This window comes from Ananas comosus, linkage group 5 (assembly GCF_001540865.1).
Source record: "Ananas comosus cultivar F153 linkage group 5, ASM154086v1, whole genome shotgun sequence".
Taxonomy (NCBI): domain Eukaryota; kingdom Viridiplantae; phylum Streptophyta; class Magnoliopsida; order Poales; family Bromeliaceae; genus Ananas; species Ananas comosus.
Window position 1 is genome coordinate 74,109 of NC_033625.1, and position 12,568 is coordinate 86,676.

General features: G+C 34.3%; 1 protein-coding gene across 1 annotated transcript; it reads right to left on the reverse strand.

The window, feature by feature from the left end:
- On the reverse strand, nt 11,004-12,457 carry LOC109710042 (26.5 kDa heat shock protein, mitochondrial). Its single transcript, XM_020232460.1, has 2 exons — nt 11,841-12,457; nt 11,004-11,715 (listed from the first exon to the last, which is right to left on the reverse strand). Exons 1-2 carry the CDS (start codon nt 12,028-12,030, stop codon nt 11,318-11,320), a joined length of 588 nt encoding a protein of 195 aa, XP_020088049.1. The 5' UTR covers nt 12,031-12,457; the 3' UTR covers nt 11,004-11,317.

Here is a 12,568-nt window from a genome sequence, read left to right on the forward strand (position 1 = left end):
CACTTCGCATCACTAGGGCAAAACCTATCGAAAAATCGCCCAAAAATTTATTTTTAGATTGACTTCAATAATCAGACAATATAACGGAACTGCATCGTCGATTCTGAATCGACATCGAAAAACAACTTGCGAAGTACAGAACGCTCCGCTGCCCCCTGTCCATGAAGCCATACGGACTGCCTCAAACAACTTCAACTAACAAAATTAGCTATCTATATATATATATTATATTCGGCCTGGAATACTATTCAATAGCACTAAGGTGCGGCTTTGGTGCTTATCGAATTTTCTACCATTAATTTAACTTTGGATTATTTTATCCGTAGTTATCACTATTTACCAACCATCCCAGCTCAACCTTGAATGTCCACATACATCCTGACCGCACATTCTCAATCAAGGGTAAACAACTAATAGCGACAAATAATTGGGTGCCACTTGATGCATATTCCAGCTAGTTAATATATATATATCATATATATATAATATATCATATATATATATAGTATATATAGGCTGGAGTATACTATCGCTTATGCACAGAACCCGCTGTGCTACAAGGTGTGGTTCTTCAATAATATTGCTTTCTAAATCGACGATTCAATTCAGTTAGACTTGATACTATACTATATGAAAGTAATTTGTGAAACTAAATTATCATGAATTTTTACGACATTTTTACCTATCAAACGGATAGTCTAAAAATCTCATGAAAAATGATGTCATAAAAGACCTTGCATTTAAGATTATATGCGTACTGAATCTTAATCTAAATCAGCTGAAAAAAAAATTAGTATAAAAATTTTATTCTCATTTGAATTGTTTCTGTACGTTAAATGCGAAAACACATCATAATTAGCACATTAAAATGCTCAATTTTGAGACCTTTTGTCATCACTGCGAAGCCATGTCTAGAAAATTATAAAATTAATTTATCAAATACTTTTAATGCGTAGATCAAGTCTAACGAAGACCGCATCTGTCGATTGAGAAGCGCCCTATTATGCAATAACAACTTGGATAGGACGTTCATACCAATCTAGCTCATATATATATATAGATCTAGCGCCGCGGGGGGGGGGGATCTATTGACTATGATAGCAAATTTATTTTTGCTATCCAATGTTTTTAACCTGTTGAATGCAGAAATTGTAGCGACTATGATAGTATTTAGTCTCTATATGGATTGAGGTGGTCCCCTAGGGTGAGTGCCGTCTCACATGCGCGTTATAATAATTTAAATCCAGATTGGATTAGAAATTGATGAAAGCTATATTGATACAAAGTGCCCCTATAAAACTTGATAGCCCCAAAAAAATCTTTATCGCCTGGATCGACTAGCCTATTCGAGCCCAACTCTCTCCTCTTTTTTTTTTTTTTTATCTACTCTCTTCTCTCTACTCTCTCTCTCTCTCTCTCTCTTCTCTCTACTCTCTATATCATATATATATATATATATATATATATATATATATATAAAAGCTAGAATACTATGATCAGTAGCAAACGAATTCTGTTGCCATTCATTTGTTTTGATGATATAGCTTCTAAATCAACGATTGATACCGTTGAATATGATATATAACACTTTAAGCGTCTAGAAATTCAATTTTATGTATTTTCGATATTGTTCTCTTGTCAATCAAGTGGACAAAAAAATGAATAGTTAAAAATGAATGTTCTTTAAGATGTAATGATAGAAATTTTGTAATCTAGATCAAGAGTATAAACCTTTTTCTAAATAGTTTTAAAAAAAATAACCAAAATTCAATTGATTTGGATATCTTTATATTGTTAAACGAGAAAACATCTAATATCGACCACTAAAATTATAAATTTTAAAAATTTTTTATTATTAGGCCAATGATATCGAAAAGATTTATATATTTCAAGTGATATAAATCATGTTTAACCGTGCTGATCGTCGATTTAAAAATTTCATCATCGAAAACAAATTAATAATAATAGAGCTTGCTTGTTACTGATAACATTTCAACTCAACTATATATATATATATATATATATATATAGAGAGAGAGAGAGAGAGAGAGAGAGAGAGAGAGAGAGAGATTTGGGGGGAGGGGGATTGCTGCACTATCAGTAGAAGGAGGCTTCCAAGCTACTAATTAAGTTATTTTCAATAATGCAGCTTCTAATTAATGATCTACTTTGTTAGATTTAATCTACACTATAAAATTAAAGTATTTAAAAATTAAATTTTGATAACTCCATATTTGAAGAGAGAAAAATAAGAAAGAGAAGAGGAGAGGAGCCGTGAGAGAGCGGGAAAGAGAGAACAGAGACATGAGAGCGATGGATAATGTTATATATGTGGATCTGATAATATCGCACATGCATGCAATGTATCTGGGAACGATTAAGAAGCGGCCGGGCCGGTGTGGTGGGTTGGGTTTGAAGATGGTACGTGAGAATTGGGTCAACGAATTTAGGTTGGAGGCGGGAGCCGTCACAAGTCAGTGCATGCATCCTTACGTCAGACGTTGCAGCTCGTCGCGCACCCTATACGGCGAGATGGGCGCGCGCGCGGGGCACGTAATTTCCCTCTTAATTAATTCCCCGCCCGGCCCCCTCCTCACTGCCTGAGCTTGCTAAGCTTGCTTGCGTTAGTCGATCCCTTTACTGCATGTACATATATACGTACGTCTTGCAAGAGACATTCGTATGTATACGAGAGAGAACTGCAAAGTAATTATTAATTAAATTTGAAGCTTCTTAATTAAGATCGCTACAATATTAATTAAAACACGCCAACGGTAGAAGTATACCACCTTTAATTAATTCATTCCTCGAAGGGGAGATGCCAGGAAAATCAACGAAGACAAATTACGAGGTCATTAGAAAAAGATACATCTGATCATCGCACGTTAATAATCCATTAAGCAAAACTTGCTAAGGACCAAACAATTAATTAAAGAGATTTCAAATTTCTAGAAGATCAGTACTACTGTGCATATTATATTGTACAGTTTGGCTCAGACAGGACTCTAAATACAAGGGGTATGCCCATATCAATCGATCTGTACGTACATTAGCTAGTGAAAGAATGTACATTAGCTAGTGAAAGAATGAGTCGATCGATATGTGCAAAATCTGTGAAAATTTATTGTAGGTGGAGATTGATGAAACTGAATAGCCGGCTCTGTTGAACTGCATATGATTATATTTAGATTTGCTTTTCACAATGGAGATACGTAAAAGCACCGAGGCATTTTAATTAGTTTAGTTCACCAAAATAAAATAAAAGAAAAAAAAAGAAAAAAAAAAAGAGGATCACAAATTAAAAAGAGTTCACGTTTACATTTTCCAGTGCTGCAAATGATTTCAGCCATCAGGTGGCATAAACAAGTATTTGACATGATCCTATTCATGATCCGGCCAAATGCTTTGAGGCTATCAAATTAAACTCTGTATATCCTTTTATATATGATCCACGTGAGAGTACGAGACATCTATATGTATATATGTTACCATTGGAAAGCAATTAAATGCATATATGGTTGATTTAGTTTTTTTGACAATTTTTCTACTTTGAGAACGGTACGTAAGAGAGAGGGACATTTCGTAAAAGAAGTCCATATATATATAGCTTTTAATTATCGCGTGGATACGAAATCACAAACTGTGTTCTCAACGGCAAATACTCAATGTAAAGCTTTTATATATTTCTGCTGTGAGGGTTCAAAGAACAGCTAGCGCTGCCTCTCTCGAGCCTAATTGACGGCGCGTATTCCTTCCTGATGTGGTTATTGATGGTGTGTTTGGTTCGAAGTTGGAATTGATATTAGAGTCGGAATGAGAATAAGTTAGAAACAGAATCGAAATAATTTATTACCTATTCTGTTTGGCTTGCCAGCTGAATCTGAATCGAATCGTTCCCATTATCAATGTTTAGTTTAAATAAACATCAGAAACATAATCAAATTAATATATCAATTTTATCTTTATAATATATTAGTTTAAATTCAAATTAAAAATTAAATATTAAAAATTTACATCAAAGTTTTAAAATGATGTCAAAATTTTAAATATATTTTTTTAAAAAATTAAAATTTGAAATTTAATGGATAATTCAAAATATAAAACTAAAATTTGATTTATTCAAATTTAAACTTAAAATTATAATTTCAATTTCAATTTCAATTTGAATCCATAAATTTAATTTAAATTTTAAATAAAATTTGAATACAACTTTATATTTTAAATTAAATTTAAATTTAAATTTATAAATTAGATTCAAAATGCTTGGTTGAATTTTAATTTTTAATTTAAGTTCAAATTAAAATTAAAATTTATAAATATAATTTTTGAACTTAAACTTATATTTTAATTGAAAACAAGTTTAAAAATTTAAATTTAATCTGAATAAATTTATTCCGTCCGGATTCAATTTCCAATTCGACCTATTAAGCCGGATTGGAAAAAAAGGTAATTGGGGNGGGGGATTCCCATTCATCCGGGAATCGGAATCGGAATGAAAATTTTGCATACCAAATACGGATAATCGAATTTGTCCATTTCGATTCCAATTCTAGGATGAAAAAAGGACGAATCAAACACGCCCGGAGAGTAAACTCACACTTTTGGTCCCCAAATTATGAGGAATATGATATTTTGGTCTTTAAATTTTAATTTATTATAATTTTTGTTGAAACTTTTTGAATTATTACAATCAAGTTACACCATTTAATTTAGTCAGCTAAATATTAACAAAATTGTTGACATAAAAATATATAATACAATATTCTTATTATTATTGCATGATCAATCACAACACTAGCTTTAACCCTTTTATATCATTTCTATATCAACAGTTTATCAATATTTAGCTAATTAAATTGAGATATAAAATTTTATTATAATAATTTAGAAAATTCAAATAAAAGTTTATAATAAATTAGAAATTAAAGACCAAAATGTCATGCCCCTCATAGTTTAAGGACCGAAAAACGTAATGAATCTTTTTATCCTAGTTAGTGAAAACTGGCGCATGTGAATCGTGAACCACGTAGCGGACTTGGAGGATGAGAAAAAGGACAAAACCCATTGTGGATATCGATCATCAAGAATATATTCATGCATAGATTTGCACGTTGCCATAGTGCATGTGTAAGAGCAGTAATTGCGTACCGAAACATCTCAACTGGGGACTTAATTTTCTTTTTCTCCTTCCAGTGGGTGGTAGTGGACATATTGTATAGCTCGCTTAGCTAGCTAGGTTCAATGATCCAGCTACGCGCGCGTGGATTAATTAGGAGGGTTAAATTGCTTTGCTTCCCGGCCGCGTTACTACCGCAGGATCGATCGGATCGAGCATGACGGACGTTAATTCTCTAGTCTTATGTCCACTTGGTTAAGTAATTAAGCGCTCTTTCTTAATTTTGATGACCAGATAACCTCTCCGCGCGACCCCTTTAATTTATATATATATATATATATCCCGGCCAGCTGCAGCTTCATTGCCAAGCTGATCATAAGCGGCCTAGCTATAGCTAGCTAGCTAGCCGTGTATATGCACGTATCTGGGGGACAATATATATATATATAGCACATTAATTACGTGCCAAAACCAATGAACACCAAAAGAGCTAGCTAGGCTCGAATCTCGATCCCCGGCCTATTGTCTTTCTCTAAGTATATAATTAGATCTATTTAATAATGAATATTAATAATTGTTCCTCTTAATTTGTTCTCTTCGGAGGAGTATTAATTTTACTTGGGCACTTTGCATGTGTAGAAGCTATAGGTAGCTTAATTCCCATGCTTGTGCTTGCATTATTATAGAACGAAAAGAGAGGACAGCTGTGGCGTTCCACGTCCGCATCCCCAAACAACTGATGCATGCATGTACCGTATTTCTCCTCTCTTAATTTAACCCCCTGATGAGACACATGCATGCATCTGATCAGCTCTCTCCCGGACGCCTTAATGGGTTGGTGCATGGGTCGTATATATATATATATATATATATGATGCTCCCTTCCTCAAGTAGTCAAGTTGCATATTTAGTAATGAGCTAGCTAGCTAGCTAGAGACGAATGCATATATATATATATATATATATATATGCATGCATGCGGTGCGCGCTGACAATATGCTGTGTATCTCGCCACCAATGCCATCCACTTGTATCTCATTGCATGCATGAGCATCTTATTGATCATATATAATATTATACACACTGATTAGAGCTAGGCATATATATATATATATATATTTACTAGCAGTTAAAACAATAGAAAACCAAAATGTACGCATGCACGAAGAGGCCATCGATCATGTAGCAGCAGCAGCAGCAGCAGCAGCAGCAGCATTATCGATCGGTGACTCCGCTTTTGCCTTTAATCCCAAGATGGATGTTTGGGGGTTCGTTGACTAATCACAAGGGCAGGCGTGAACCTTGTCCTTGAGGGTTCCTCTTTTGCCTTTACCTCTTCAATTTGGCATAGCACGTTCGTATAAAAATTTCGCAAATAAACCTGCATGCTTTCATCAGCTTTTAATTAACTAGAAGGCCTATAAATTAATTATCAGATGTTTCCACGGTAGCGATTTTTTTTGGCTATTAATTCATGGCGAGAGATTAAATTAAGCTCCAACAGAATTTAAGATTTTCTTTCCAAAACTTTCTAAAGCGTTGAATATGTAATACGCTTGAACAACATATTTTCTAAACTAAATGACGTAATCAAAAAATAAAATAAAATAATAAGGACTAAAGTTTTATTTTTTTAAATTTTGAAATTTGATTTTTGGTAATTTTGTTTTAGTGATTTTTTTATACATACTTTTAATTTGTTTTTATAAGGAGTAAATTCTAAAAATTAGGAATATGATTTTAAATGTTTTAAGATAAATAATGTATACTTGATGGATCGCCATAGCGGATATGTTATGATTAGCTATTTTGAAGTGACAAATGCGATACATGAAAGGTGGCTAACATGAAGTTACAGGTAGTACCGGAGGTATCATGTGCATTATTGTGTTATGTATGCATTTGAGGATAGTATTGGAGGTACCATGTATAGTACTAATGTTAAGTTAGTAAGTTGGTTATTCAGATCGTGTAGTCAGTGTCTGGTATGGGAGATGCAGATGTATTGTATGTGGTACTAATATGGATATTGTGCGTTAGACTATTGATCTAATTGATTGGTTGAGTTGATGGTCTGGGACCAGAGTACGTACAGAGAGTGTCGAGGTATTGAGTGTAGAATATATTCGCGAGCATCTCAGATCAGGTTGATTATACACACATTACTGCATTTAGTTGCAATCTCTCATACTATATTAATAATTTATACCGTCGGTATGTGTGGTTGGACATTCCGTTGCACTATTCTAAACTATCTCTAACTGTTTGTGAATGAAGATGTAGATTTTTGTAAGTCTTGCAACTTGATAAGATTTAAATTCGAAATTTAGGTTTGAATCGTATCGAGATATGGCAGTCGTGATCCAAACGAGGAAGTGACTTGGGTCACGATTATAAGTTTCCATCTTGCCTAAGAATATAAAAATTGGTAGGAAATTTTAGGCCCAGCCTATGCCTGCAGGAGTTAATTAAGGATGCGACAAATATAATAACTCATTCAAGATTCAACCTAACAGGTTAAGTCAACTAGAACTGGGCACACTAGTATATGTTAACCCTTTCATTCTTGTAAAGTCATTCAACATGGGACTTTTTACATGTAAATTTTTAACATTCTCCCTCTTTTATAAGTGAACCAAACATGTGAACTAATCAACCCCCTTCTAAACTCAATCTTTTACTCTCTGATTTAAAATCTAAATAGAATCTTGAAATTAAAAATTTTAAAATTTTAAATTTAAAATATGAAGTCAAAAATTTAAAATTTGAATCAAAAATTAAAATTTAAAATTTGAGTCCAAAATTAGAATTAGTTTTCAAAAAACAGATTTTAGTTGCTTCTGATTTTAGGCTTCTAAAATTAGAATATCAGAATTAGATTTTGAAATAGAAATCACCAAAAACTCTGTTAACGAAAAAAATTATCTTTTGCGTGAAAATCATTTTCCCAAAATTTAGGCCAAACACCTACATAGTTTCAATGACACTTGAGTTGGTGAGTTGGTTAGTCCTCTGCATCGTACATGTTACAACGAAAATTATTTCCCAATAAAGAGATCGTTTTGGCTGTTCAAAGCATTTCCCTGCATCTGAGGGCTGGGGTGATAGTCGTGAGCCAGGAGGTAAGGCTTAGCTGCTGGGCCTGGATGGATAGCCCAATTCTTTACTGGGCCTGAGACTGTTCGAAATTCTAAAATTTAAAATTTAAAATTTCAAAATTAGAAATTTTAATTTGTAAATTAAAATTTTTAAATTTTTAAATACAAATTTTGATTTTTAAATTTTAAATTTTAAATTTTAATTTAAATATTCAAATTAAAGTTTTTAGATTTAAATTTAAATTTAGATTTTAAATTTGAATATTTAAAATTTAAATTTAAATTTTTTTAATTTTCAAATTTATATTTTAAATTAAATATCAAATATTACATTTTTGTGCAAATTTTAAATTTTAAATTTTAATTTTAATTTTAATTTTAAATTATTTTANGTTTTAATTATAACCAAACTTCTTAACTAAAATCAATTCTCAACATATCACAAACCACACAAATTACTTTTTCAGAATCTAACCAACAGGCCCTTGTACGTAGGTCCAAGTCCAACCCAATATGCTCTGAGACAAGTTCCCCACCGTAGTTGGTTTCGCTGGGCCCACAGATCTTGAAGTTTCTAAGCTGGACCATTTTCTATCATGTCTGTGGGAGTCTGATGGTGATTATTACCACATGAGGTCCCTTCTATTTATCGGGTGTTTGGTTCCACATAGAACTGTAAAAAAAAAACGATAGAAAAAAAAAATTGAAGAAAAATAAATTTTACATCTTCTAGTGTTGATTTATAAAAATAAAAAAAAAATTATTATGGTTGTTTAGTTGAAAGAAAAAAAAAGAAAAGAAAAGTTAAATAGAAAACTATTATATATATTTTTGCTTATTCTATATATCATGAATTATTAATACCTAATAATTATCATACTATATATATATTAATATTATATTTATATTTATAAATAAAAAATATTATATAATAATTAAGTATATAATATAATGTATTAATAGTATATATTTAATATTATAATAGTATACTTATATTAAAAATAAAAATATTATTTTTATAACATATATATATATATATATATATATATATATATATATATATATATATATATATATATATATATATATATATATATATATATATATATATAGTGCGTCTGATATGCTTCTGAAAGCACGGAACGCTCTGTGTTTCCAAGTCGTTTTTGATGTTGGACTTTCGAATCGACGATCAGCTTCGTTAGACTTGATTCAGAGTATTTTAAGTATTTAGAAAATAAATTGTGTTTTTTCGATGTCATTTGCCTAGTGATCGAAGTGGCTCAAAATCAACGGCTGAAAATAAAAATCTTACAAAATATGATGATATGACATCAAAATTTTAGATCAGAAATATTGATCTTGTTTTATATACTATAAAGAATTTTCTATCAAAATTTCACGTGATTTGGATATTTCGATACCGTTAAACTTTCAAACGGCTCACCACGGTTATTAAAATTATTGATTTTGAGCCCTTTCGATCACTAGGCAAATGATATTGAAAGATTACAAAATTTATTTCTAAGTACTTCAAATACTACCGACCGTCCCTAGAGCAAGTGGCAAAGGGTTTGGTGGTTGGTACCCGAAACCCAAGTTCGAATCCTAGTTGATTCACATTTTCAGCTAAGTTTATTTAGAAATGAAATAAACGAAGCGGGTAGCGTGCTATCTATCTCTAAAAAAAAAAGGTACTTCAAATACTCTATATCAAATCTAACGAAGCCGATCGTCAATTCAAAAGTCCCAACATTGATAACGACTTAGAAGTATGAAAAGCTCCGTACTTCCAGAAGCATACCAGCTCACTATATATATATATAGAACTAGGCTAATATACTATTAATAGTATATTAGCCTTTGAACATAACGAGTTTTAGAGGTGTTCAACTGAACCCTTTGAACATAACTCGCAAAGTTAAGCAGCTGTTGAAGGATTTGGACCTCCTTATCCCAGCAAGGCGGGTCGTTTAATCTATGATTTTTTTTTTTTCCCGCCCCCTAGAGGCCTTAGCTGCCTCACCCTTGTAGCCTAGTTCATATTTCTAATGAATGAAGTGGGTAGCGTGCTACCTTTTTCTAAAAAAAAAAATAGCACCAAGTATTTCGTGCTATTAATAGCATATTAGCCTAGCACGCGCGCTCTCTCTCTCTCTCTCTCTATATATATATATGGGCTCTCTCTCTCTCTATATATATATATATATAAATGGCTATTGTGCTATTAGGAGTGCAATGACTCTTCTGCTCCTAACTTCCTAACTATCCATCAAATTTGATGGATAGTTAGGATTTGAGGAAGAAGAGACATTAAAAAGAAATTCAAAAAAAACAAAAAATTAAGATATCTAATTTTTTCTTAATTTTTCTTCTTTCTTTTATTCTAACTACTATTAAAATTGATGAATAATTAAAAAATTAAAAATATAAGAATTACCGTACTTCTAATAATACAATAACTCTGCTCTCTCTCTCTCTCTCTCTCTCTCTCTCTCTCTCTCTCTATATATATATATATATATATATATATAAAAGCGGGAGGGAGCGTACGGTCCCTGAGGTAGAGCAGTTCTCATGGATCGCGTGCTGTATCTCCCCCCTACATGGCGCACAAAGCCGTGTTTTTCTTTTTCTGCTTGAATAGAGTGAAATACAAAAACTACGATTTTCCTTTCCACTTGTTTTTTTTTTTTCAGAAGAAATTCTTTTACGGTCAAATAAATATTAAAATGTTACTTTCCAAGAAAAAAAAAAGAAAATAATTTTACAAGAAATCAAACACACAATTAACAGAAAATCAGAGTAGGACGTAGGTTTTTTTTTTTTCTTTTTTTGTATTTTCTCAGGTAGAATTACAGACTACATATTTCAAGTACAAACCCAGCCCAAATGACTAGGTGAAAAGCGCGGGGTAAGTGATTGGAGAAACGCGATCGATGATGCATCACTTCTATTATTTAGCTGGCGCCGGAAGTAAAACAAGAAAATAAAAAGGGAGAAGTACATTATATATATATATAGAAGCATACATGCCAAACAAGCAAGCACACAATTTAACTAAACAACGCACGGTCTGACCGCTCGCTATACGGCTAGGCAGCTATTGGATTTTCACCTCCGTAACATTCCGCCTCCTCTCTGCAGACCTGGGAATGGTAACGTAGAGGACCCCATTCTTGACCTCGGCTTTGATGTGCGCCACCTCGGCATCGTCGGGCAGCAAAAGGCTGGTGTTGTAGAATCCGTATCTCTGCGAGTACCAGCCGCCTTGGTCTTCGTCCTCATCGAGGGCTTCTTCCTCCTTGCGTTCGCCCGTCACCACCAGCATCCCGTCCTCCACCGTGATCCGTATGTCGTCCTTGCTCAGCCCCGGCACCTCGAACCGCAGCTTGTAGCAGCTGTCGTCTTCCTTCATGCGGCCCAGCAGGCGAGACGGCATCCAGTTCTCCAGCACCCTGTTCAGATTCTCCGACACCCGCATCAGCGCATTCCCGAGCCCTGCACACACACACACACACATATATATACATATATACATGTTTAAAAAGAGTTAACCGATCGAGAGGAGCGGTATGTGGTGCGTGTGTGTATATATATATATATATGGATGGCACACGGCATACCGTCAGTGTTGAGGCGGAAGGGAACCAAGTCCCAGGGGCTCCTCCACAATCGGCCCCGCCTGCCCCGCCTTGAAGAAGTAGCCACCTCCCGTTTCTCTGCTGCTGCTGGGACTTTACTAGCAGCGTCATCAGCCTGTGTGGCAGCTCCCGAAGAGAAAGAAGAGGAGGAGCAATTCCAAGAATCCTCCATTTCCTCCTGCTGCTGCTGCTGCTGATGATCGTGGTCGCAGATCTAGAGGACCCATCGTTGCTCCTCCTCCCACCGCAGCGAACGCGTTCAAGTAAGCCGGCCAGAGGTGCCCACGCAGTAGGGCACCATTCCTCAGGCATAGACGAGCTAAACCCATTAGTAGTTCTCGCCTTCGCTTGGCCGCCGCTCGATCGATCTATCTATCTATCTATCTATCTGTCACATTGACGGCCGGGGCTCGACTAATGTGCGGCTGAGGCACGAAATAATAAATAAGACAGGCACGAGAGAAACAAGACGCGCCCTTCTAGTCTTAGCTAGCGATCGAGGAGAAGCCAAGAAGAGAGACGTCTAGAAATTAGGAAGAACATCCCAGCGCCTTCTAAATAGCACGAAAGGCGAAAAATTAATGGAACCTGAAGGAGCACCGAGTAGAGTGTTCTGGAGAGCTGCCATCTGATGCCACGTCAGACGTCTCAGCCCCCACATCGCATTGTAGTTGACATGCTAGGCCCTCCAGTGACGAAAGGAATTTACT